This window comes from Petaurus breviceps, unplaced genomic scaffold, assembly GCF_028583685.1.
Source record: "Petaurus breviceps papuanus isolate PSGF00001 unplaced genomic scaffold, PetGlider_PUasm1.0 38, whole genome shotgun sequence".
Taxonomy (NCBI): domain Eukaryota; kingdom Metazoa; phylum Chordata; class Mammalia; order Diprotodontia; family Petauridae; genus Petaurus; species Petaurus breviceps.
In genome coordinates this window covers 23,381,528-23,409,241 of record NW_027186304.1, presented here as the reverse complement: position 1 = coordinate 23,409,241, position 27,714 = coordinate 23,381,528, and the positions used below count along the sequence as shown (strand labels likewise).

Below are 27,714 nucleotides of genomic sequence, written 5' to 3'. Positions count from 1 at the left end.
CTTTTCACGTCTTTTCTCTTTTTTTAATTTCCAAATTTCTGTTGGGATTTGGACATTTGGAGTTTGAGCTGTAGAGAAACTATAAAACATTAGGACAAAACAGTCACTCAGAGAAGAGGACATATAAAATTCTGTCACCCACAGGAAGAGAGCAGCTACAGGACATTTCACTCTCATGGCATGACCACTCTGTGTCTTTTGCAGGATTCTTATCTTCCATTACACTTTCAAGGGGGTAATCCCCACTGCTCTGCCCTAGGCCTTCTTTTCTCTAAGCTCTTCAAGCAATCTAATTTGGTGATATCATGCATTCCTTCTAATTCATTTATCACCTACCTCTCCATATCTTCATATACAACTTCTCTGGACTGCTTAACTCTATTCTTTCTAACTGCCAGATGTGTATTTCTAATTGGATATCAACATGTCTAAAATGGTACCTATATCTCTTTCATATCACCATACCACTTCTTTCTAAAATTCTGTTTTTCTATTAATGGCATCGACTATCCTCCCATGTCCACAAACTTGGAGCAAACTTGATTCATTCTTCCACATCCTTTACCCCCAATCCAAAAAGTTGCAAAGTCCTAGCTCCATCACCACAATCTTTCAAGCAAGTAGGCTCTTCTCCACACTCCTGTCATAATCACCCTAGGGCAGGTACTCCTCTCTCCCAACAGATTACTAAAATATCTTCTCAACTGGCCCTCCTATCTCCAGTCTCTCACTTCTCCAATCCATCCTCCAAAGCTGCTCAAATAATCTTCCTAATGCACTCTTGTTACCCTCTCATCAAGATTCTTCAGTAGTTCCTCACAGATTACAGAATAGTTAATTTCCTGACCTTGACATTTAAGGTCTGTATAATTTTACTCTAACTGCATTCTCAAACACAAAGGAGGTTAGTATATGCTGTAGCTAAACTGGATGGTTTGTGTCTCATTTTTGTCCTGTCCTCTAAGTCAATGCTTTAAGCTCCATCTTCCAATGCTTTATAACAGATTTAATACCCGAGTGCTAAAATCCCTGCTCAGTTCAGATACTATTTACTGTCTAAAAGAATCTGTCTCCGTTTTCCATGTTATGAGAAAAAATGAAATTACTTGTAAAAAAAAATGGAAGGGTAAACAAATGTGGGAGGGTGGAGGGAAGGATCTGAAGATATAGACAAAACTTCTAAATACACTTCAGGAGGTAGAAGAACAGAATGTCACAAATCTTCAATGACTGCATGGGGCTGAGAAACAGGTAAGTTCTTCCTCAGGAAGAAGATGCTGAATATTCAAGAAAAAGTATCTGCTTGTCACTTTAAGAACAATGTTGCCGTTCTCCAGCCACTGTTAGGTGACAGAGCATCTTAAAAGGATCAAAGGAGAAAAGAGGAGTCAGAGTGGTTGGTGACTCTGGGATAACGAGACACTTATTTGTCAATATAGTAATCATGAAGAGGCATTGTCCTCCTGAGGCTTTTACCCAAGATATGATAGAAAATCCCAAGACATCTCCGATATCTAAACCCCAATATACAACATATGGTTAACAAACAAGATGCACTAGAAATCGTGATGAAAGAAAGCAAATTTGACTTTGTAAGTATCAACTGAGATTTGGTGGGATCAACTTATTAACTGAATATGACTAGAAAAAGGCATAACCTTTTTCAAAAGACAGGAAAATAAAAGGAGATTGGCACAGTGGTAGAATAACTCATCTTAAGAAACTATCTACATTTGGGAGGAAATCCAGAAACCAGAAAGGAAACAAGGCAGAATGCATTAGGATAACGACAAATATAGCATATATTACAGACCACCTGGAGATAAGAAGAAATTGAGAAAGAGTTCAGCCAACAGACCACAAGCCTGGCACAGAGGCATGATAGAGGGAAACTTTGATTATCCAGATGTGCTAGAACTTGCCAAAAGTCAAACAGACAATACTTTCCTGACTTGCCTTAATAATAATTTCAATCTTCAGAAGAAGGAACCAACAAGGAGAGACTCTATTTTAGATCTGATTTTCACCTATAAGGAGGAACTGGCTGCCTGGGTAAAAAATGTCAGGAACCACATGAAGGAAGTGAACTCATCATTTTAAAATTTGTGAATGAGAAAAGGAAGTAGACGTATAACCTAGATTGGGAGAGAACAGATGTCAAAAGAATTAGAGACAGGATAAGTAGAATCCTATGGACTAAATTTCTATAATGCACATTTAAAAACTCCCAACATTTTTAACTTAGCTGAGATGCTAAGGGAAAATTCACTGTTATAGGGACTCTAATTCGGTCCAACCATTCTGGAAAAGAATTTGGAATTATATGATCTGTCTAAAATGTACATACTTAGAGATTCCAGTACTAGGCACATACTCCAAGGAGGAAGAGGAGGACTGGTGGTATGTGAGAGGAGGTTCTAAATAACCTGAAACTCATTCAGTAGTTCTCCACTGACAGCCAGAACTACTATCCACGGATTAAGGACTGAAAGGATCAAAGGTAGAACACAGAGTTTCACAAAAAGTTGTATCTGCTGGGTGGACATACAGATGTTATGGCCTATACAAATTCTACCATCTTCACAAAGTGTGAACCCACTTATCCTGTCTCTAGGAGGTATAGCTATACCTATTAGAATCCAAGCAGTTATAAAAGACAAACATGAAGAGTCAATGGATCTGAAGTCAAAGGATCACCGCGAGTTCGTTAAGTTACTTACCTTCTCTGGGCTTCAGTTTCCCAATTTGTTAAATGAGACAATTGGATTAGATGAACTAAGGCATTCTTTTGCTTTAGTCCATTCCTAAAAGCCAATAATATTAACTTAAACAAACCTATGCTAGTACTTTACGTAAGAGGCAGGCATTTAATACATGCTTTACAGATTAACATAAAAAAAAGATATTTAATTAAAATAAAATCCTACCCATCGTGAAGGATCACTGATCAGATTAATAAAAAGCGATGACAACTTTGTCCGACGAATTTCTTGAGATGTTGCACACGAAACAGCCATGAAGCACTCAGCACAAGCCTTTCTCACTCCCCACACATTATCTGAACAAAGCTGGAAAAACCTTGGAAGCTACACAAAGAAGGCAAAATAGGTATGTTTTATGTGCACTTTTTTTTTATAGAGGAGGCAGGTGGTACTTTGACTTCTCCACTAATACTTCATCAGGGAGGGAAAGAATCCCCATTTACAAAAAAAAGATTGGGAAATTTATTTTTAAAATTATCTAAATGGAAGGTAATTGTGATTTATATTAGTAGCTTTTTTGTACATCACAAGATTATTTTCCCTATAAACCAGCCCTTGAAAACCGTTTCTTCAGATGACTTTTTCACTATTCAACAAATAAAAAGAATTTTTAGGGTTAAGACCGAAGTACATCATAACACATAGACACAAGAGATTGAGAAAAACATGGCAAATAAAATAAAAAAAATTTGACATCAAAAATATATAAAGAACAGTTACAAATTTACAAGGATACTTCTCAATCCATAATGATCACAGAAAATGAAGAGTGAACTTTCAGAAGAAGGAAAAAAATGTTAATAGATTTAAAAAATGCTGGGGCGGCTAGGTGGCGCAGTGAGTAAAAGCACCAGCCCCGGAGTCAGGAGGACCCGAGTTCGGTTCCAGCCTCATACACTTAGCACACACAAAAAAACTAGCCGTGTAACCTCGGGCAAGTTCCTTAATCCCAATTGCCCTCCAAAAGGCAAAAAAAAAAAATTTTTTTTTAAATGCTTCCTCGCTAAAATCAAAGAGTTGTAAATTGTAACAGGGAATAAGTGTGGTGGCATGGAAAGTATTCTAAATTTAAGAGTCAAGAGGACAAGAGCTTGAACACTGGCTCTGCCAACTCATTTCTAAGTCACTTAACTTCTAGATCTCAGTTTTCTCATGTGTAAAATGAGGTCAGCCCAAATCCACGATCCAATAAAAAGTTTTAAAATATTACCTCACATTCACTAAAATGGCAAAGTAGTTAAAAGTAATAAGACTCAATGCTGGCAAAGTAGATTACAGAAAAGTAGATAAACATTTATTGCTAGTGAAATTACACTTTTTTTTCTGGATAGAAATACGATAGCATGAAGCAAAAATTACCTAAGTTACACTTTTTGACTCAATAATTCCATTGCTAGGAATACACCTTGAAAATGTTAAATGGAAAAAAAGAAAACTATCTGTTCAAAAACTTTCATTATAACACTATTTTTAATGGCAAAAAAACTGGGAAGGCTAAAATGTCCAGCAACAAGGGGATGAGCAAATCAATCACGGTGTATTAATGTAACAGAATAAAATCAACAAGTATGAAGAATATAAAGAAATCTGGTAAGGCCTGTGTGAAATAATAATCGAATATGCCAATGGATCCTATCATCTACCACAATGGCTAGCATATGCTTGTCGACTGATTTCCTCTATGTGGGTATTACCTCCAGTTATGCAGATAGCAATCTATGCAAAGTGGAAAAAAGCTGAAGCAGATGAACAGAGCACATATTAACCAATAAGAATGTGACATAATGATTAGAGTGCTAAATACCTATACTATCTATCCACCTTCATAGGGTTGTTGAGGTTCAAATGAAATAGGAAATAGATTATAAATTTTAAAGTGCCTTATTCAAGTAAGTTATTTTTATTAAATATAAAGGAAAAATAGAAAAAGAATTCTGATAAGGACAAGAGGGAGTGACTGAAAAATTACATTTTATGAGTTTGAATATAATAATCATAGAGTAAGTTTAGTTATGCTGATAATCAAAAGTTTACAATCATTTTTTTAACAATAGAAGAACTAGAATTTAAGAATACTTTAAACAACAGTTGTATTAATTGACAGTAAATTTTTTATTGCTGAGGCAAAAAGGAACATTTTTATTTCAAAGTAAAATTTTAATAAAATATTTTTGCATCAGTTGATATACTTAGTCCTTCTAGTGTTTAAAAAAACTCCCACAAACTAATATAAAAAGGGCAGAAACAAAATTATAAAATCAACTTAATAAAAATTATTGCTGCAATAAAAAAAGGTATCTGAATACTCTATATATTATGTTCATATAAAAAACTGTACTATTTCAATTATGTTTATCTATAAAACATTCTTTATCCCATGTGCCAAGAGCTACAGGGAAAACCTTAGACATTTTCATTGCACAGAATCACATTAAAATTGTAGGATTTTGCATAAGAAGTTTGGGGTATCACATGCACTTCAGGAATTTCTTTAAAATTATTTTCTAATATTTTTAATGCTTAATATCTTTTACTGTAATACTTACCAACATTTCCTCAGTAGCTTGCTGTCCAACTACGCTGCAAATGTCTCCAAAATTAGCAGCACAGACCTGCCAAGAAATAAATAACAGTGATATATCAAAATAGCAAGTCTAATACAATATCATTTTATAACAGTTGATTTTTGTGATTCATGACCACAACTACTACCACCCTGTACTCTCAAAGAACGTAAGTTGTAATACCTTCCGAACATGAAACATTCTGCAGTCACAGCACATCTCACAAAATCTAGGAAGGATAAGTCGCTCTGTGATGTCCTTTCCAACCATGGGTGCCATCTTGCACATTATCTAAGAGCAAAGTAAAACCATAATAAGCTTAGAACATCTTAAAGGACAAACACTTTAATTCATTAAAATTACATAATCAAACATTATATCATGTGTGAGTGTGTGTGAGAGAGAGAGAGAGAGAGAGAGAGGGAATGAACCATGCAGTCTAAGCCATGAGGAAATGTGGTAAATTAGAAGGAATACTGGAGTCAGGAGACCTGAGTTTGAATTCTGTCTGAAATACTAGCTATGTGTTCATGGGATCATTTAATTTCTCAGAATCAAAGTTTCCTATCTGTGAAATGGGACTAATAATATTCTACCTATTTCACCGGCATGTTGTGAACAAAAGCACTTTGAAAATCTTAAAGCATTATATGAATTTGAACTATTATTCTTTAACATACAATATAAATTAACAATAGATGACTATTTATTCTACTAGGCGTAATATTTATATGAATGAAAATCAGTCAGCAATTTATAAAATGCCTAAAATGTTCAAAAGCTGCAGTAAATTCACAGATAACCATAAAACCTTACTTTTGTCAAAGGTGTTAACTTTTGAAAACACATTTATATCAGAAAAACAGATCTAGATTAGTTTTAGCTTTGCCACTTATGTGACTAACCTTAAGAAATAATAAATTCTCTGGTTCTCATTCTCATCAGTAAAATAAGACAGACTGAACAAGATAATCTCTAAAGTTTGTTCCAGCTCACAAATTCTCTAATTTTATGATTAAAATCTTTTACCTTGTACTGGCAATAGGATAGAAAATTTAACCTAATTCTGTCTCTTTTTATTTCTTCTGGTTAATTCTTTTATTATGGAGAAATGAATAAGTAATAATAGAGAAGGCAAAAAGAATCAAATGATGAAAATGATCTAAATAATCTGCCCCTCCAGATGATTTGAGAGCTACTCACACTTCAAAAAATGAGTGCAACTGCATTTTTAAATTAATTTTTCCCCAATCAACTAAAATGTGCTTTGTCTTCTTTTCCCCTCTTAAAAGAGAAAAAAATCTACCATGACCATGTACAGTTCAAACAAAACAAATTCCCAAATTGGCTATGTCCAAAAAAGAGTCTCAATCTACACTCTGAGTTCTTTACCGTTCTATTAGGAGGTGGAGAAGATGTTTTATCATTAAAGCTCTGGTATCGTGGTCAGTCAATTCATAGATTTAAGTTCCAAAGTCAGTTATTTGCCTTTTAACAGTATTGTTGTCGCTGTATAAACCATTTCTCTGGTTCCTTATCTCACTCTTCATCATTTCTTACAGCACAGTAGTATTTTATCACCCTTATATAATATTGTAATGGTAATGTAATTTGAATTTGAAGATCTCTTTGTGTTGGCAAAGGTAGCAGGTACTTAGCACTTAGTAATTGTTGGGGAAAGAGAAGGTATTAACTCTTGCCTCCTCTTACTGATGTAACAGGAAGGGGTTGGCTGAAACAGGAAGCTAACGCTGTATGTATATAAGGAAAAGCCCCAGGAAGGGACAGTCAGAATTTCTTGGGACCAGCATCTAGAGGCAGAGCAGCTACAGAAGAGAAATGAGAATCGAGAACTGAGTCAGAATTTCCTGAGAACTTGTGGTGGTGGAGCTTCTTCTGAAGAGGAGCCCAGGAACCCAGGATTTTTTGAACCAGGTGCAGAAGACTGAGGAAGCGTGACCAGAATGCTAAGACACTGTGGCTTGGTTGAGCCTTGAATTCCCGGGAACATAAATTGTGAAGGATCTGAGATGGACTGGACCCTGTGAACTTCAGTGTGGAGTAGGACTTACAACATGGAGAGCTGGACAAGCAACTGAGAACTGTCTGCCTTTGAATCCAGGTGATTGGTGGATTCGGGTAGGAGTTGCCTGCCTCGAGTCAAGATGAAAAGACCTCTAAGTGGGTACTGAGTAGTGATAAAATTGTAGTTTACTAGTGACCTAGGGGTGGAGGATCTGTGTATTTTCTAATGATTGTACTTAGTAACTGATTGATGAATAAGCGACTCACCAAGTTAACTTAGTGTGCCCCATGAGTGGAAGACTTTGACTATTGTATTTTGAGATGATTATTCTTTGTTCAAAACTTTGTGGCCACTATGGTGGAAACTATGGAGCCATTTTAACGATAAGCTGTTGTGAATACTATATTATGATTTTCTGTGATAAGCTATAATATTGTGAATGCTGTACCTTGATTTTCTGTGAATGTTTTGCTTTGAATTGTTATGGAATAGAGTTCACTATACTGTGTAATAAGAACCTTAAAGGCTGTTCACAGTAGCATTCTTCTGGAAAGCTGCTCATGCATGGTGTTACAAACATATATGTATATATACATACTTTGTGCAGCCATTCCCCAATGGGAAGCCCTCCCCCAAGTTTCCAACTCTTTGCCATCACTACTCTCTTTCTCTCTATATATATATATTTTTTTTCTACATACATCCTTACTATATTTTGCTCAGGACTACTCCCTTCCCTTAATCTACCTTTCTGTTGTTTCTCCTGTCTCCCTTCCCCTTCTGTTTCCCCGCTGAGTGAAATGTATTTATGTATCCAACTGGAGGTGCATTTTTTCCCTACTCTCCAATTCATATGACAGTGAGGTTCAAATAATAAATGCTCTCCTTATTCTATCCTACTTGCTTGTGTAAACTTCAACTTGTGTACCTCAATTATTTGAAATGATCCCCGCCTCTCCCCTTCCTTATCTATTCTTTTAAAATAATCAAAACACAAAAGAACTAGTACACCCAGGTCTCTGTCTAATTAGATCCTAGGACTCAGGATGATAAGGTTCTAAGGGGACACATTTATCTCTTCATACAATAATGTAAACAATTAATGCTTGTTTAGTGGTTTATAAGTGGTCACTAGTGTTCAACCTTTTGGCTATCTCAGTTCCTGCATTGGCACTTCAAAGTTTCTGTACAGCTCTAGTCTTTGCACCATGAATACCTAACTGGAAGTCTTCTATTTCATTAAAGATCCACTTTTTTCCCCTGTAGGATTATATTCAGTTTTGCTGGGTAAATTATTCTTAGTCATAAGCCTTGATCCTCTGCCTTCAGAAATGTCTTATTTCAAGCTTTCCATACTCCTTTATAGTGGTGGCTGCTAAATTATGTGTGATCCTTACAGTGGTTACTTGGTACCTGAATTCTTTCTTTCTGACCACTTGCAGTCATTTTGACTTGGAAGCTTTTGATTTTGGCAATGATGTTCTCAAGAATTTTCATTTTGGGAGACCAGTGGATTCTTTCTTTAATTTCCACTTTGTCCTCTGGGTCTAAGGTTGAGGCAGTTTTATTTTTATGATTTCTTGGTTCTTTTTTGGTTATAGTTTTCTGGAAGTCCAATGATTCTTAAATATTCCTCAATCTGTTTTCCATGGCAGTTGTTTTTGCCATGAGCCAAACTACATTTCATTATATTTTTTAGTACTGTTTTTTTTCCCCAAAGTTTTTTTGACTTTTAGTATTTCTTCTTGTCTCATGGAGTCTAATTTCAATTTGGGCCATTCTACTGTCAAAGAGTTGGTTGCTAGATTTTATATCTTTTGTACCAAGCTGTTAATTCTCTTCCCAATTATTTTTCCATCAGTTTTCATTCATCTTTTCTCTAGCACACTCCTTTAATTTATAAAAACATGTTTTAATTCTTGCTTTATCTCTTCTAGGAATTTTAGTTGGACTTGTGCTCAATATGTACTTTTCTCTGAGGCTTTAGTTACAGATGTTTTGGAGTGATTCTCTTTTTCTGGATTTGTCTTAGATATCCTCGTCACCATAATAACTTCTTATGGGGATTCTTTTTTTTCCCCTCATCTCCAAGCTTACTCCTTGACTCTAGACTTTATGTTAGGGCTGGACTCTGCATATTTCTATGGGGAATGTCTAGGCTGGTTAGGCTACTGCTTTCTTAGTGTAGTAAGTCTTAAATTACTCTAAGATTTCATGGACAGTGCAGGTTGGGGACACTGCAAACTTTCAGTGCTCCCAAAATAATCTGACTAGGGGCTAAATTCAATTTCTGCTCTCCTGGTCTGAGCTCTACTGTTTCCTGACCTGGGAGTGGGTTTGAGCAATATCTGTGGGTTTGCCTCATCTGGAACTTCAGCAGTCTGCTGTTTACTGCCACCATTAGGTAACCAGAAAACTCTGCTGATGCAGAGAGTGACAGAATTGCAGGCTCCCCTTTGGTCTGTGATTCCTACCCTGGTTATTTCACTGTAGGTTTCAGAGTGGGCTGGAGGATGGTACTGTAACTCCAGTTTAATCCTGGAGTCAGAGACACATCTGCGTCTTGCTCAGTACACAGCCTAGGATCCATAACTGCTCCTTACCCTGCAGTACCACACCCTACAGGGCTAGTATACACCACAGTCGGGTAGTGAGCAACACAGCTATCAGGTGGCAGCTATTCTTATACCCTATAAAAGGCTGTATCCCTCTTTGCTGGATTTGCAATCTCTTCTTGATCTGGTGCATAGCCTTTTCTTGCACTTGGAATGCTTTGAGTAGCTATTCCTGGCTAGACTCCCATGCCGCATCTCTGTTTGACTCTATGCCAACCTGGAAAGGGAAAATGACTGATTTCTCCTTGGCATTCCAGATCAGAACTCAGTCTGGAGTATTTTCTTTGTCTGTATAGAGGTTTTGGTGGGAGCTCAGCTATACTACCATCTCAGCTCTTCCTCTAGCATTACATTTCTAAAACTCTCTTTTCCCCAACCATATAGTTGGTGAAGTATGGTAAGATATGACTCCTTATCCATCAAATAATCATTATACCCACTGTATAATTAATAATAAAAAGGGATACTTACATTATCTACTTTAAAAAAAATTAATTACAGACTAGAGCATAATAAATAAAAATTCATCCTTAGGCTCAAAGATTAAAAGGCCCACAAAAAGTATAAGCTTATTCCATATTTATATTTGCTTATTCAGAGATTGAAAAGATAGCCTTACTTTCAACTAATCTGACAGGCAGATTAATTTTCATAACATTTAAGACAAAATTTAACTAGAAAATCACAGCAGAGTACATTACCTACCAATTCATAACAGAGTGGTACCAAAATGTAAACTTGAAGAAACTGATGTTAAATCTTTAATATTTCTAGACCAATAATATATTTTAAAACAAAAATTGTCAGGTCAAGGCTATAATTGATCAGCTAAAAATTAGTGGTAACTGATGCATTAAAGCATATGATACAATGATAAAATTATGATAAGAACAAGAGGCATTGCCTTCTGAATGTAAGATTAAATTTAATTCAGTACTGGTATAAATTAATTATCAGAGTATTTAATGAAGCAAATTGTGTCCAAAAGAGGTAATGTAAACAGCTCTATTAACAAAGGATAACTTTTCTTTTGCAGAAATGAATGTTGAAAACTAAAAATAAATAAATAAATAAATTGGGGAAAAAAGCCAACAACAAAGGATAATTTTTAAAAGGATGCTAACATTTTATTTCTCTTTATTTCTTAGTATTAAATCTTTCATTTGATTGATTATTATTTGATTCCATTTATTATTGTAAACTTGTATTTTTTTAAACTGACAATATAAGCAACTCAAGGCAAAGATTGGCTTTCCCAATTCTTTACCCTCCTTAAAGTCTCAGTGCTGGGGATACAATAAAAAAAAATTTAATCTGTTACAACTGTACTAAAATGGATTTTCATACACAGACCTGAGTCTCTTCCTTTTTTTAAAAAGTCAACCAAATTCTGGTAACTGACAAATCTATCTGCTGTCTTAAGTGTTCTACCATACTAACAACTTTAAGTAAAAAAAACAAACAAAAAAACCCCCAAATACTGGATTTGTTTCATAAAATTGAAATAACAGCTGGAAACAGAGAAGGGATTGTGAATATGCCCTTTTAGGGGAAAAAAATTAAACCTGGGACAAATGTAAATATATCTTCATAAAAGAATAAAGCAAACGTACAATAAGTACAGTGGGGTGCCACATTGTTAGGTTCATCAGCATACAAGGCAAAAAACTGCATAGTTAAAATTATTTTTTAAAATCCCTCTGAAATCATCCATAAAGTACAGGGCAGCATCTCTAGACAGTTTTATTTGGAAAGAGGGAGTAAAAGTCACTTTAAAAAGAATCCATCTCTTATTTTTTATCTTTTTTTTTCCTAAGATACCAGCTTATTGTCTCTTCCTTCAAATCCATCTCTCCATAAATTTCAACAATTTGTGACTAGTTGTAACAGACATAGTCATACTACTGATGCATCAATAAATATGATGCAAATTTCATATACTATAGAAATCTTCAGGGGTGGCTAGGTGTTGCAGTGAGTAAAGTGCCAGCCCTGGAGTCAAGAGGACCTGAATTCAGTTCCGGGCTCAGACACTTAACACCCACACAAAAAAACTAGCCGTGGTAACCTTGGTTAAGTTACTTAACCCCAATTGCCCTCCAAAAGGCAAAAAAAAAAAGAAATCTTCATATTACATTTTAAAACAGGAAACTTACAAACACATGTTACTAAAACAGAAAACCATATTCAATTACTGATGCATCATTTACTCACTGCCACTGCTTCAGTCTTCACATCATCATTGCTATCTGGTGCAGTTAGGTCTATAAGAACCGGGCATACTTTGGTCTCCACATCAAATCGATCAATAAGCTCCTGCTCTAGCAAAGTCAGCAAAGCTGCTTGACTTGTTTTTCTCACCTAAAGAAAAACCATCAAAACAGAAAGTAAAGAAGTGACACATTTTTAATGCACAACATAAACCAACTGACTTCTTCCTTCTGAAATCAAAGGGCTCAAAACTCAACCACCAATAGAACCTTTAGGATGAAAGGAACTTGGCCTATTTTTTCACTGATTTTAACCATAATAAATACTATTCTGTTTTAGTGATTTTAGGAGACCATATATACCCTTTCATTCAATGACTCGCCATATAATGAAAAATAGCCATTACAAAGATGTCCATGTGCTGGCAAATATACATACAAAGCTAAGAGTAATCTTCCAACTGTGGTACTGCAAACGATCAATCTAATATTTGTTGTGACAACAATAAGTTATTATGTTCCCACAAAGAATTACACACGAGATGATTCAGAGTTTAGCTGAGGTCAAGAAATTTTATTAACAATCACACAAAGATATGAAGTAGCTCTTTTTGAAAAGATACCAGGCAACCAGGGAGAAAAAAAAGTCAAGCAGTAATTAAGCTCCAACTACATGCCAGGCACTGTGCTCAGCACTGGGATACAAAGAAAGACCAAAAAACCAAAACAAACTCCCAAACCTAAACTACCACCAATTTCTGATCTCAATGAGTTCACAGTCTAATAGGCGAGACAGCATCAAAACAAGTATGTACAAAAAAAGATGGGCCCAAGATAAACTGGGGATAATAGAGGGAAGGGAATAGCACTGAGGTGAATTAGGGAAAGCTTCCTGTAGACAGTGAGATTTTAGGTGGGACTTTAGGAAAGCCAGGGAAACCAGGAGGTAAAGACAAGGAAGAAAAGAACTCCACATATGGGAGGACTGCCACTGAAAATGCAAAGGAGTTGGGAGATAGAGTGTTTTGTACAAAGAGGCTATTCACTGGACTTCAGGATACATGGGGTGAATAAGATGTAAGAAAGTAGAAAAATAGGAAGGGCTCAGTTTACGAAGGGTACTGAATGCTTAACAGAGTATTTTATATTTGATCCTGGAGATAGCACAAGGAGTCACTCGAATTTACTGAATCTTATTCAAAAATTAATGGGAGATAGGGATGACATGGTTAGATCTGTGTTTGAAGAAGATCTAAGTGACAGCTGAGTGGAGGAGGGACTGGAACAGGAGAGGCTTGAAGGTAGAAGACCAACCAGCAGTCTGCTGTACTAGTCTAGGTAGGATGTGATAAAAACTCACACTAGGACGGTGGCCTGTGACACAGAAAGACAAGGCATATACAAGAGAGGTTACAAAGGTAAAACTGTTGAGTCTCGGCAACAGACTGGATATGAGGAGGGAGAGAGGATGATTCCTAGGTAGAAAGTCTTGGTGACTGAAAGGATGATGGGGCCCTTGACATTAACAGGGCAGTTAGAAAGAGGGAAGGGGTTTTGTGAAAAAGATAATGAGCTGAGTGTTAGACATGATGAGTCTAAGATGTCTATAAAACATCTAATTCAAGATGTCCAAGAGAAAGTTGTAAATGTTGAGACTGAAAGTTAGGAGGGAGGCAAGTACTGGATAAGGAAATCTCATCAGATGGAGATAATAACTGAATCTATAGGAGCTGATGAGCTCACCAAGAAAAATAGTACAGAGGGAGAAGAGAAGTCAGCCTATGACATATCCCAAGGGAGGAAAATGTAAACTACCCAGATTTAGATCCATTACTATCAGGTCATAACTAAACATATTTCCCACATATTCCCTAAGAATAGATAAGTATTTATATAGAAATTTTACCTGGTTATTCTGATCTGCAAGATATCTAACCACAATAGGCAGCAAGTATTTGGAAAAAGCATATGGGATTGAAGGTCGATTTTCTTGACAAAATAATGCAATATGAGGCACCTGTTCCATCAGTTCAGCTCGCACAGTTGGCTCTATTAAAATAATAAAAATGTTAATAAACAAACAAATCCGAAAGAACTTCTGCTTAAGTAAATTTACAGCAATACTATATATTCAACTTTCAAGTCAAGGTTGATTCTCTTTGGTCTAGTGTTTAGAAAGATTCTGTGCCTTCCTAGAACAGAAGACAGCCTGAGAAAATAAAGGTGTGTCTCATCAATTCTAAAAGCTATAAAGAATCTTCAATGGATCAATTCCTTAAGTAGGTCTCTCTCTAAAATCTTCCCATTCAAATTCCATGAAGCAATATATGTTGTAAAACAAAGAGGATCAAGGGCACATAGTTTGGATTAATTAGATGATTGGGGTTAGATCAACTGCAACTGACATTCACTGATGAATGACAAAGAAAACATCAATAAGGGCAGATCAGAAAAAAATTTAGGCTACTTTCATCCATGTGATCTTTCTCTTATACCAGTGTTTCTAACTTTTTGTGATACATATATGTTTTCTGATGTCTGATATGCTAATTATCAAGATTAAAATCTTACAATGAGTAACATATAGGTTGAATTAATTTGAAAATTGGAAATATAACTAAATAGTTATATGTAGGCTAGTAGCTCACATTTATGGAGTGTTCTATGGTTTTCCACATATTTTTCTCACAACAATCCTATGATATAAGCAGTAAAAACATTATTATTCCCATGTAGGAAAGTGAGTTCAAAAGAGGATAAATGATTTGCTCATGGCTGCACAGCTAACAAACTGCAGAATGAATATCTGAACCTGGATCTTTGATCTTCAAGCTTTTTCCACTATTTCACACTGGCAGAATGAGTATGTGCAGTTCAAAATGTTACAGTGAATTTTATAGAGGAAATAACATGCATACATAAAAGTACACACAAAATAAATGGGAAGTAATTTGGCAGAGGGGCACTAACAGTTGAGTGGTAGGAATGGGGGAGTTTGGGACAGTAGAAAGAAAGAAATCAGCAAGAACTTCATATAGGAAGTAACAGATAAATTGAGTTTTGAAGGAAAACTAGGGTTTCCGTGGCTGTGGTGGTGGTGGAAGGGTCTGGAAAATGAACATTCCAGGCACATGGAACAATCAGAGCAAAGTCACAGAATGACTTCCATCTGGAAGATGAAATGTTTGGGGAACAGGAAAAAGGTCACTCTTGAGTATTCTTGAAGGAGGTGTAATATATACTAAGACTCAAAAGGTGGGTTCAGTCAGGTTGTGAAGGATTTTAAATGCCAAGAGTCTTTATGTGTTCCTAGACAATGGGGCAAATGAAAGTTACAAAGATAACATAGGAAGAGCTCTATTTCTGACTTTTCCATATTTTAAATGCAAAGATGAACCACTAATTTATAAGGCCATGCCCAAGACTAGGACCCCATTACATATTAAATGACACCCTCTCTTTGTGAAACTCATATTTAAAACTGAAATACACCTAAAATTCTCTCTCCATTTGGATGTTTCCATGGAAGCAGGGCAGGCTCTAGATAAAACCATCAAGTAGCCAAAATCTTTTGTTACAATCACTCTCACAATTATTCTTCCCCAGGCTCCTTATTTTGTTCCTTTTCTGCTTCTTTTCCAACTCTCATTTTTCTCCCTGCCAAGGATACTCCTTATCCCTTTTAAAAACTAAATCTCAGCATAAATGGCTAAAATAGTGTGTTATCCAGCCAGAAGTGAATCATTCACTTTAACAGAATCCAAGCTTAATATAACTTCAGGCATCAACAGTACGTGGGGAAAGTATCTTGAGAGAGGTGAGGGAATAAGCTCCAAATTACAGTAAGTATGATTTCATTTAGAGAGGGCTGTGTGTGATATTGACCTAATTTGACAATATTGAGGGAAGAAAAAAAGTTTATGGGATCAAAGGATTTAGAACCAGAAGAGCCCTTTAGAGATTAACTAGTCCTTTCCCCTTCTTTCATAGATGAGAAAACCAAGGCCCGGAGGAAACAAATGATTTATTTAAAGTCTCACAAAAGTAGCAGAGCTGGGATACAGACCTATGTCCCATAACTCCAAACATAGCACTTTTGGCTAGTATTACACAAGTCTGCCATTTTTCTCAAAGAAAAACCTGACTACTAGATTTAATTTACAATTAAATTTGTAGTAGGAACCAAAAGTCTTTGTGCCTTTGCCACAATTAAAATGAAACATGGAATATTCGAAAATTCAGTGAATTCAGGTGATTGCTATTTTGTCAGAATTAAGTAGTATCACTAAGTAAGATTCTCATCAGATCACACCTTAACCACCTGTAATTCCTACTGTGATGAAACTGCTCAAAAGATCACCAAAGATCTCATAGCTATCTTTTTTCAGTCTTCATTCATGTGACCTTTCAAATGTATTCATTTTCCTCAAACCATCTTCCCTTAACTCCCATTAACTTCCCTCAAATCCCATTATCCCACCTTTCTTCCTGTCTTTCCAATGACTATCCATTTTCTTTGCTAACACCCTCCACTGGTGCCTCTTAACTAAAATTTCCTGAAGCTCAAGTCTCATTTCTCTCTAGGAATGCCCATCAACATCTCCAGTTTTCAGTATAGACTCTCTGCCATCATCTCTACCTGCTTTCCTTCATAACCTTTAACTCTAACCACTATAATTATATGACTGGTGAGGTTTTGTCTTAACTTGCTTGGACCCCAGCCTCCACTATTTCCCAGTTATCCCCATACTGTGCTGCCTGAAGACCCTCACAACCTCTTATGTTTTCTTCCTCCATTAGAACATAAGCTTTTTGAGGACAGGAAAAAGACTTGCTTTCTTTTATTTTTATCTCCAGGGCTTACCACAGCTCCTCGCACAAAGTAAATACTTAATAAATGCTTTACTCACCCACTCATCAGTCTGTCCATCTACCCTGTCTTCTAAATTTACCAAATATTTAACTCCTGACTAGTCTTCTTGATTGACTTCTAGTCTCACATCTCCAACTGCCTACTAGCAGTATTCTCTCAAATTTTTTTAAGGCTGAGAGCAGATCCTAATGCTTCATGTGCAGATGCCCATCTAAAGTAAGAAACAAACTATGAAAACTAAGCATACATGAAACAGTTTAAGTAAACAAAGCTTACTACATACAAAGTTAAAATGACATGTACACTGGGTGCTATCATTTTTCTTCTAAACCCTCTGCATTCTGGCTTGTGACCTCATCATTCAATTGAACATGCTTCTGCCAGATGGTTATCACCTCTCTTCCTGAATACTGTCTTTTCTCTAGATTTTCCTTGAGTCACCTGTTACCTGTCTCACAACTCCTTCTCAACCACTTTTACTACCAACAATCTTGTCATGCTCACTATCTGTGGGTTTACCCCAACGCTATTGTCCAGAGCCCTGTTTTTTACCCCTTTCTATATTCTCTCACTTGCTGACATTAGCTACCATAGGTTCCATTATCATCTATAGATTAATGATTTCCAGATCATTATCCAGCCATTGGCTAATTCTTCAATAATCTAGAATTAGTAATTGTTCTAGACCCAAATGGTCTTTGGAACTAAGGTTCCTCATATGCCACCAAATATCCTTCAATATTTCCTCTTCTTAGAATTTCCCTCCACTGTATTTTTCCTCATGAAGCAAATCCACTTATCTCGACATCAAAAGGACTAATTCCAGGTTTGCTGGGTTCTGAAGGCTTTGAAGCAACAAAAATCTCAGGCTGTGAGACTGTACACAGATGGTGACAGTCATCATACTTCGGGAACTAAGACTCAGGAAAAATCAGTGAAAGACTCAAGAGGATAAAGTAAAAATGATTTCTAGATACAAAAGTCAAGGGAGATGAAAGAGAAGAACCTACTCAGAAGGAGAACCTACACTCAGGCAGGGAAAGTGCAGGATAAATGACCATAAACAATCAAGTAAGCAAGCAAGAAAACACTTACTAAGCCATTACTACATTCCAGGCACTATGCTTTGTTCCAGGTATACAAAGAAAAGGTGATAAAAGGTTTGCCCTTCAGAGGCCCACATTTTAATGACAACATGCACACAACAAAGTATATACAAGATACATCTAGAGTAGATAGAAGACAGTCAGAGTGGAAAGCACCAGAAACTGAGAGGACCAAGAACTGCCTTTAGCAGGAGGAGGTACATTTAAAAATGAAAAAAAAGTTCTAGAAGTTTTTTCCTCTGCAAATATTTAATTATGGGAGGAGCATTGCTTACTGTAACTGTTCAGCCGTTTTAGTCATATATAACTCTGTGATCTCCTTTGGGATTTTCTTGGCAAAGATACTGGAGTGCTTTGCCATGTTTTTTCTCCAGCTCATGAAACTGAGGCAAAGAGGGTCCAGTGACTTGACCAGGGTCATACAATTAGTAAGTGTCTAAGGCCAGATTTGAACTCAGGAAAATGAGTCTTCCTGACTCTGGGCCTGATACTCTATCAGTTGTGCCACCTAGCTATCCCCTATACTGTCCGAGACTTTTCAGACCCTTCCCACCTTTGCCTATCTTCCCTCTCATCAAATCTGTTTAGATTTATTTTGATAAGGTATTTCTAAAACTAAAGTAGAAAGCATTTATGTCTGAATAACTAGGAAAGTTCCTTTAGTGCTAAACTGAACTATTTGCATTGGGTTGACTTAAAACAAGTATGATTGAAGCTTTAATAACTACCAAGAAATCAAAGGAACTCAAGAAACCTGACTGAAAATGCTAAAAACATGAAAAAATTTGCTTTCCCTAAATGAACATATACTTTCCAACATCAGATACCTGAATCATCAGCTAATCTGCTGACTCTTTCCAATACAGCAATACAATCTCTTTCATCATCGCTGACTTCCTTCAAAGTATCAAGCAAGCTTCGGGCCACCATTTGTCTAGACAGAAAAAAAATTGTACAATGTTGCAGAAACTATACTGAATAAAAAAAATAGCTTTTGAACTACATTTAAGTACTCTTAGAAGCCGATAATTTTTTTTGACTTTTTAAAATATGGTTTAAAAATTTTTTTTAAATTAATTTATTTACTTTTAGTTTACAACATTCAGTTCCTTAATCCCTTGAGTTTCAAATTTTCTACCACTCCCTCTCCTTCCCCTCCCCTTTCCCCAAGGCAGCATGCAATCCAATATAGGATCTACAAATACCTTCACATTAAACATTAATCAAGTTGTAAAAAAGGATTATAACCAATGGAGTGAACAATGAGAAAGAAGGGACAAAACAAAAAAAGAGGGCAAGCAGTTTGCTTCCGTCTGCATTCAGACTCTGTAGTTCTTTCTCTGGATGTGGATGTCCCTTTCCATCATGAGACTTTTGGAGCTGTCTTAGAACCTTGCATTGCTGAGAGGAGCCCAGTCTATCAAAGTTAGTAGTCACACATACAGTGTGTCTATAATTGTGTACAAAGTTCTCCTGGTTCTGCTCTCCTCACCCAGCATCAGTTTATATAAATCTCTCCAGGTAATTATGAAGTCTGTCTGATCCTCATTTCTTATAACACAAAATATTCCATTACAGTCATATGCCACAACTTGTTTAGCCATTCTCCAATTGATGGGCATCCCCTTGATTTCCAATTCTTTGCCACCACAAAACGAGCTGCTATAAATACTTGTGTACATATGGGTCCTTTTCTCACTTCTATGATCTCTTTGGGATAAAGCCCTAGAAGTGGTATTGCTGGGTCAAAGGGTACGCCCTTTGGGCATAGTTCCAGATTGCTCTCCAGAATGGTTGAATAAGTTCACAATCCCACCAACAATGCATTAGTGTTCCAATTTTTCTACATTGTCTCCAACATTTATCATTTTCCTATTTTGTCATCTTAGCCAATCTGACTGGTGAGATGTGGTACTTCACAGTTGTTTTGATTTGCATTTCTCTAACATATAGTGATTTAGAGCATTTTTCAAATGTTTATAGATAATTTTTTCCTCTGAAAACTGCCTGTTCATATCCTTTGATCATTTATCAATTGGGGAATGACTTATATTTTTATAGATTTGACTCAGTTCTCTGTATATTTTAGAAATGAGGCCTTTATCAGTGACACTGGTTGTAAAAATTCTTTCCCAATTTTCCACTTCCCACTTAATCTTGGTTACATTGTATTTATTTGTACAGAAACTTTTCAATTTAATGTAATCAAAATTATCCATTTTGCATTTCATAATTCTTTCTCATTCTTGTTTGTTACAAGCCGATAATTTCAAAGAAAGATTTGACTTCATTATGTTTTCTAAAAGCATTTACTTTGTAATACAAATGTTAAGTACTAAAGTCAATTTCATAATGAATTTTTCTAAATAAATATTAATTTGCCTACTGAAATTACTCTAACTTAATTATATGGATGGGGTTACACATTAGCTGACAGGAAGTTTTTTCTAACATGACTGAATTTGCATCTTTGCCACTTCCATTCATTTCTACTAGTTCTGCCCTCTGGAACCAAGAACAAGTCTAATAATCTCAGTAGTAGCCTTCAGATATATGAAGTCATTATGTGTTCACCACTGTCTTATCTTTTCCAAGCTAAACTTACCTATTTCCCTCAACCCACTATGATGATCTCAAGGTCCTTTAACATCCTCCATCTCTCTAGTTTATCAATGTCCTTTGTAAAATAAGAGTTCCCAGAGACAGGATGTGGTCTGATAAGGGCATACAGCAGAGGAACTATCACCAGCTTCATTTTGGACACTGTGCTTTTCTTAATATAGCCTAAAACATTAACTTCTCTAGATGCCATGGGACACCACTGACTGATGCTGAGCTTGTAGAATATTAAAATCTGTGCATCTTTCAGGGGAACTGCTGTCTAGCTCCACCTACCCCACCTCATGTTTACAAAATATTTTTAGAACACGGTAGGTCTTTACATTTATCATCATTAAATTTCATCTCATTTGCTTTGGTCCAGTGTTTTCATCTGCTGAGATCTCTTTGGATCCTGACACCGTCATCCCATGTGTGAGTTATTTCTCACCTTTGTGTCGTCTGCAAACATGACAATAAGCATGCCATCTATAACTTTATTAAAATCAATGGTAAAACGTTAATCAGTACGAGACAGAAGAAACCCTTAAGGCACTGCACCAGATGCCTCCCCAAACGACTGCTATCAGTCCATCAGAGACCGCTCTTTGGGCCGGTTCATTTAACCAATTTCAAATCTGCCTACAGTTACTAATACTGTTTTACCTAGCCCCCTTTAAATTTTTTTCTACAAGGGTGACATAAGGAATTGTCAAATTAATTTCAATTCTTGAAAGTTGTCAGCATTAATGGACTGAAGTGGTATAGAAAATAATGAAATAGAAAAGTAATTTATACTTCGTTTTGGTATGGATTTTATTATTTTTGTAGCAAGTCCTGATTTTGTTTGGTTAAGGCAAATACTACTAGAAATCTGAATGCCTTGAGGGAATGAAATGAGGGGAGAGGGAGCTGGCCTAAATTCACTGAGATCTTCATCCGTTATCAGACGGATGACCACTTGTCAGATATGTTAAAATAGGAATTCTCCTCAGGTATAGGTTGGACTACATAGCCACTGATGTCCATTCCAACTCTCAAATGCTGAGATAATCTGCAAAGGAGGTCCTAAAGAAGATAACTGAGAAATTACCTACATAAAAATTACTTGTTTCTAAAGGGACATAGCCTAGGTACCTAAATAAACATTAGGGGAAGATATATGCAATAGATGCATCAGAAATAAACTTATATAAATGCATCTTAAACTCAGGTCTACAGACTCCTAAGAGGCTGAAGGATAGATTTCAATGGATCCAGGAATTTGAATGGAAAAAGAATTACATCTCTATTTAAATAGAGTAGGTTTCCTTTATAATTTTATGTATTTTAAAATATTATTTTGAGAAGGGGTCCACAGGCTTCATTGCACTGCCAGAAGTTCATGATGAAACAAAGGTTAAGAATCCCTGATATAATCCCTTACATTAAAGTATCTAAAAAGATCAAGAACTCTGAAGTTCTACCAAACTAACAATGGCAAAATACTTTAATGCAAATCATTAAATTTTCAAAAATATATAGAGTAACAGTATACAACATCATATAGCCTAAAATTAAGCATTTAAATAGTAAGTTTAAATAGCCAAATTCTGATTATAAACAAATTAGGTTCTCTTATTAAAACGGCGAAATTTAAATATTCAAAATAACTTTCCATTCATTCACACTTTAAGGAAACACATCAAAAGACATACCTGTTAAATACGTTCTCACTTGCAGCATACTTGTCCAGTCTTCCCAAAGGCGTCAACATCTCATCTTGTGAGACGAAATCCAGGGCTGAAGGTATAATAATCACATCAGACTCTGAGCTGTAGTCATCCACACCAACTATCAGAGACATCAGAAATATTCCTTATAATCACAGCACTTTAAAACTAAAACTGTCCTTTGCCAATGTGAGACAAGCCCCAGTAAAATCTTCTCTTCTATTTCTGGGGTAGTTGCATTGAAAAACCTCAAAAAAACAAAAAACCAAAAGAAACTACAAGTTGATTTAGTTAAATGGGTAATGCATCCTTGATATCTTTGCCATATCTACAGAAAAAGCACAAATTTGGAAGCAGCAGTAGGGCTGAGTTCTGGGTATGTTAGTTCTGGGTATGATAATTATGGCTTTATAAACAAAGAGAATAATATACTATACTACAGAGTTTCTAAACTTTTGTTTCCCTTCACAAATGAGAAATAGTTTATGAAGAAAAAGTTATACTTTACAGAATCTCCAATTAATGAAGATACACTTATGGTACACAAGCCCCTTATTGAAACAATATAGGAAAAGCAAAATTAGTTATATTTTTAAACACTTTCTCACATTAGAAACTCATTTCAATATTAAACTTTGAATAATAATATGAATAAATCAGTATTGTATATCATATAATAGAAATGTAAATAAATCAGTATTACATTATTATTATTAATATGTCCTTGATTAGGTTATTGAACTACTGACTAGGACAAGCTCTATTACTTTCCCTTTAGAAGAATTCAAAGGTGGCTTTATTTTAAATAATTAATGTTGCTTACATAGCTAATTAATAATAATAGCAAGTAGCATTTATATGGGGGTAGGCAAGTGACAAAGTGGACAGGGGACTGGGCCTGGAAGTCAGGAAGACTTATCTTCCCAAGTTCAAAGGGGGCTTCACACATTTACTAGATATATGAGCCTGGGCAAGTCACTTAAACCCTCCTTGCCTCAGTTTCCTCATCTGTAAAATGAGCTAGAGATAGAAATGGCAAACCATTCTAGTATCTTTGCCAAGTAAACCCCAAATGGGGTCTTGAAGAGTTGGAGAGGACGAAACTGTAGATTGAGAATTGTGACTGCTAATAAGATGAAGTAAATATTTATTAATAAATTTATGTTAATATATTACATTTATATTTTTATAAATGAATAAGGTTACAAATTTATTTATAAATAAAAATTCATTTTACACTGCAACAACCAATATACTTATTTTAACAGGAAAAGATATTTCAAGGGGCGGCCAGGTGGCACAGTAAGAGCACCAGCCCCAGAGGTGGGATGACCTGGGATTGAATCCGGGCTCTGATACTTAGCACCACACCCAGAAATAACTGGCCATGTAACCTTGAGCAAGTTACTTCACCCCAATTGCTTTAAAAAAAAAAAAAAGATATTTCATACCAGAATCTGTTTAGTATTATTTTTCATTCTTTAAAAATGGGAAATCAAGGTGTTAAAATCTCAAACCAAAAAATTATCATAATTCTTAGACACACTTTGGCCTCACTTTATTTAGGATTTTAAAGTCAGACAAAAAAAATTATTCAAATAAATGCATTGAGGTTTATCTGGCTTATTATAATGTCGAGGTTTGGATACAAGTTCTGAGGCCATTGTTTATTATGACCTTGCTGTGTGAACCTGGGTAATTTCTTTTCACTGCCTTGTTTACTGTTTTCATTTATTCATCTCCACTAAGACATGATCTCTTTCCTCCAGTTCTGTCTTTAGGGAAATAAAATAACACAAGTCTCTCAGACACTGCCACTTGATATTATTTCCACCTCTCCAATTCTGGTCCTTTGTGATTTGCTGCATGAAATCTGACAAATGTCTTTATGACTTATAAAGTGGAAAAACAAGGATATCAAGAGAACAAGAAAGGCTCTTCTGCGTTTCAAGCTTCATGAGAACAGGGTCCATTAGCATACTTTTTTTCAATTTTTAAAACATTTTTATTTGTTTTGTACTCTAAATTCTATCCTTCCTTTCCTCCCTTCCCTCTCCCTAAGACTATAAGCAATCAGATATAGGTTACATATGTACAACTATGTAAAACATTTCCATATTAGCGATTTTGCGCAAGACTCAAATAAAAAAAAAATGAAAACAAAGTAGAAAATGGCATGCTTCAGTCTATATTCAATCAATACCAGTTCTTTCTCTGGAGATGGATAGTACGCTTCATCATTAGTCCTTTGGGATTGTCTTGGATCACCGTATTGCTGAGAATAGCTAAGTCATTCACAGTTCTTCACTGAACAATACCTCAGTACAATGTTCTCCTGGTTCTGTTCACTTCACTATGCTTCAGTTCATGTAAGTCTTTCCAGGTTTTTCTGAAATCATCCTGTTTATCATTTCTTATAGCACAATAATATTCTATTACAATCATATACCTCTGTTTGGCCATTCCTCGATGCATTAGCATATTTAATCACTGTGTATCCACCATAATTTAGCATAGTGCTCTACACACACAAAAGGTACTTAATATTTGTTAAACTGAACCATATACTACTTCCCTTCAATGTGCCCTAAGCTCCAGTCAAACTATATTACTTGTATGTGGGCTGTGCCTTTGCTCATGGCACATGGAGCTTACAAAGGACATAAGTATTTATTAAGTGCCTACTATATGGCAGGCATTTGCTAAGCATTTTACAAATATGATCTCATTTGAGTCCCATTAACAATCCTGGGAGGCAGGTGCTATTATTATCCCCATAATATTGGGGGTGGGATGGAGGTGCATTTTAGAGTTCCTACTGAAGATTGTTTCAAAAGTTATCAAATATGAGGGTGGCTAGGTGGCACAGTGAATACAGCACCACCCCTGGATTCAGGAGGACCGGAGTTCAAATGCAGCCTCACTTAAAACACACACACAACATACACAAACACTATCCATGTGACCTTGGGCAAGTCACTAAACCCCAACTGCCCTACCTTCCCCCTTCCAAAGAGCAAAAAACCAAACCAAACCAAAACAAAAGTTATCAAAAAATAATTCCAGGACAATTATGCTACAATGGGAAAGTTTTCCCTGGAAATTACATTATCTTACAATTTTGTTCTAATAAATACTGTGTGATAGAGAAATGTTATTGCTTGAGGCTTGGGGATGAAATCTGTTTTCCTTTCTTAACTTCATGGTTTTTAAAAGTTATTTATTAATATAGAATTTGACCTATCTTGTTTTAAATATATGTTTCATACTGCAAGTGTTAAGAGCTGAGATTCAAGCCTAGATCTTCCTAAATCCAACAAATTCTTCACTAAGCCACATGGTTCAGGTTAAGATGATCAAAGGAAAATCTATTTTTTTAAATCCTGAGGACTCCTTAGGGGTTTTGCCTCTTTTTCTCAAGTGTTATTATTTTAACCTCATAATATAGAAAACATTTTCTCCTGAGGGTGAGAGGGAAGGGAAGGGGAAGAAGAGTCACCTTCAATAATTTAACACTCATCTATTGATAATCCCACAATTTTAATTGGGTCATACTACTCTGGAAATTATTCCATTTCCATTTTTTACCATCACTATAATCTGTCCTACTACTTCAACAATGACTATGCCATCAAATGATGTGGTCTCACTAATTGTCATTTTTGCCCAACTGATAAAAATGCATCTGAATAAAGAAAAGACAATACACTATTTGCTAGAAATGGCCCTCTTTGGAAATAAATAAGGGGGTGCTGGAGGCAAGCTCCAATCAGCTGGATTGTTAAAATTTTCAGTAAGTATATCACAAAAATCAGCAAATGTTGCAAATCAGGATTTGGATTATTTTGTTGAAAATATTAATAATGCAGATAAAATCCGGGCATTTTTAAAGGGGGAATTGGTAATTAAACACTTCCCAGCACACTCCTAAAAATAAGTCTTCAGAAAAGACTATATCATTTTTAAAAATTCCAGATAATTAAATACACCAACACATTAAACCAATAAGGCTTAATTAGACATGAGGCAAAACATTTAATAGAATGCCCTTTTCTGCTTCTCGTCAGGACCTATCTTGCAATCCACTAAATATATTTGTATGTGTGTATGAGTATGTGTGAGAATGAGAATGCACATGACACAAACCTATGAGTGACAGTTATAAGACAAGAAATTAAAGACACATCCATTATCTTCATTTGCAGACAACATGAATGACTACTTAAAAATTGTCAAAAGAACTGGCAAAAAAAAATGGGATGAATAGTAGTTTTATTGAAATAGAAAAATAAATCCACTAAAATTGTTAGCCCTTAAAAATTGTTAAGATATAGCAAAATCTCATTCAAAATAACTATGAAATGCATAAAATATTTGGGAGTAAATGTAACAAAGACATAGAAAAAATTACAAAACATTTGTAGAAATAAAAGATAACTGGAAAATTATTCATTAATCACTGTATAGCAACTCTAATATTATAATACTACCTAAGTTAATTTACACATTCAGTTCTATACCAAACTACAAAAGGGTTATCTTATGTAACTAGACAAAACACTAAAATGTATTTGGAACAACAGAGTTCTAGAGTCACATGGTAAATAATTACTGATTAAAAAAGACAGAAGCAGTTCAGTGGAACAGATGAGATCAAACAACTACGCTCAGTAGCTGAATGTTCCATAAACGCAAGAACATAAACTGCTTCAAGAAGGAACTCCTTATAGTGGACAAGAACAGCCAGGTAAACTTGGATGGCACTTTTGGCAAAAGAAGGAAGGGAAGAAGGGAGAGGAAGGACGGAAGGAAGAAAGGAGGGAAGGAAGGAAGGAAGGAAGGAAGGAAGGAAGGAAGGAAGGAAGGAGGAAGGAAGGAAGGAAGGAAGGAAGGAAGGAAGGAAGGAAGGAAGGAAGGAAGGAAAGAAGGACGGAAGGAAGGAAGGGTTATTGCTTCAGATCAGCACACTATATTCTAATGTTTGCTGTCATGGAAAGAATGCTAGATTTGTACTGAGAGGACTTGGGTGCATATCCCAGTTCTGCCAAGTTACCTGTATGACCCTTAGGCAGGAAATTTTACCTCCCAAAGTTTGTTTCCTCAACTGCGACATGAAAAGAAAAGTCCCATAAATTTCCCTTCCAGTTCCAAATGGCTATGGCACCTAAATAAAAAAAGGCCACATCACAGAAAAAAAAAAATTAAAGGATAACAGAAGAACTTTCACAACTGTGATCATGGGAAGAAC

The 27,714-nt window shown here is 35.7% G+C and overlaps 1 protein-coding gene across 2 annotated transcripts in view; it reads right to left on the bottom strand.

Annotated features, from left to right (window-relative positions):
* Window positions 1-27,714, bottom strand: part of PPP4R1 (protein phosphatase 4 regulatory subunit 1) — an 88,848-nt gene that overhangs the window by 45,090 nt on the left and 16,044 nt on the right. For both annotated transcript variants that reach the window (XM_069099639.1, XM_069099640.1), the window contains exons 2-8: window positions 22,452-22,587; window positions 18,984-19,090; window positions 14,084-14,226; window positions 12,182-12,328; window positions 5,510-5,617; window positions 5,309-5,374; window positions 2,928-3,086 (exon numbers count right to left, since the gene is read on the bottom strand). In XM_069099639.1, the coding sequence (XP_068955740.1) occupies window positions 2,928-3,086; window positions 5,309-5,374; window positions 5,510-5,617; window positions 12,182-12,328; window positions 14,084-14,226; window positions 18,984-19,090; window positions 22,452-22,587 (866 nt within the window). The remainder of the gene's footprint in view (window positions 1-2,927; window positions 3,087-5,308; window positions 5,375-5,509; window positions 5,618-12,181; window positions 12,329-14,083; window positions 14,227-18,983; window positions 19,091-22,451; window positions 22,588-27,714) is intronic.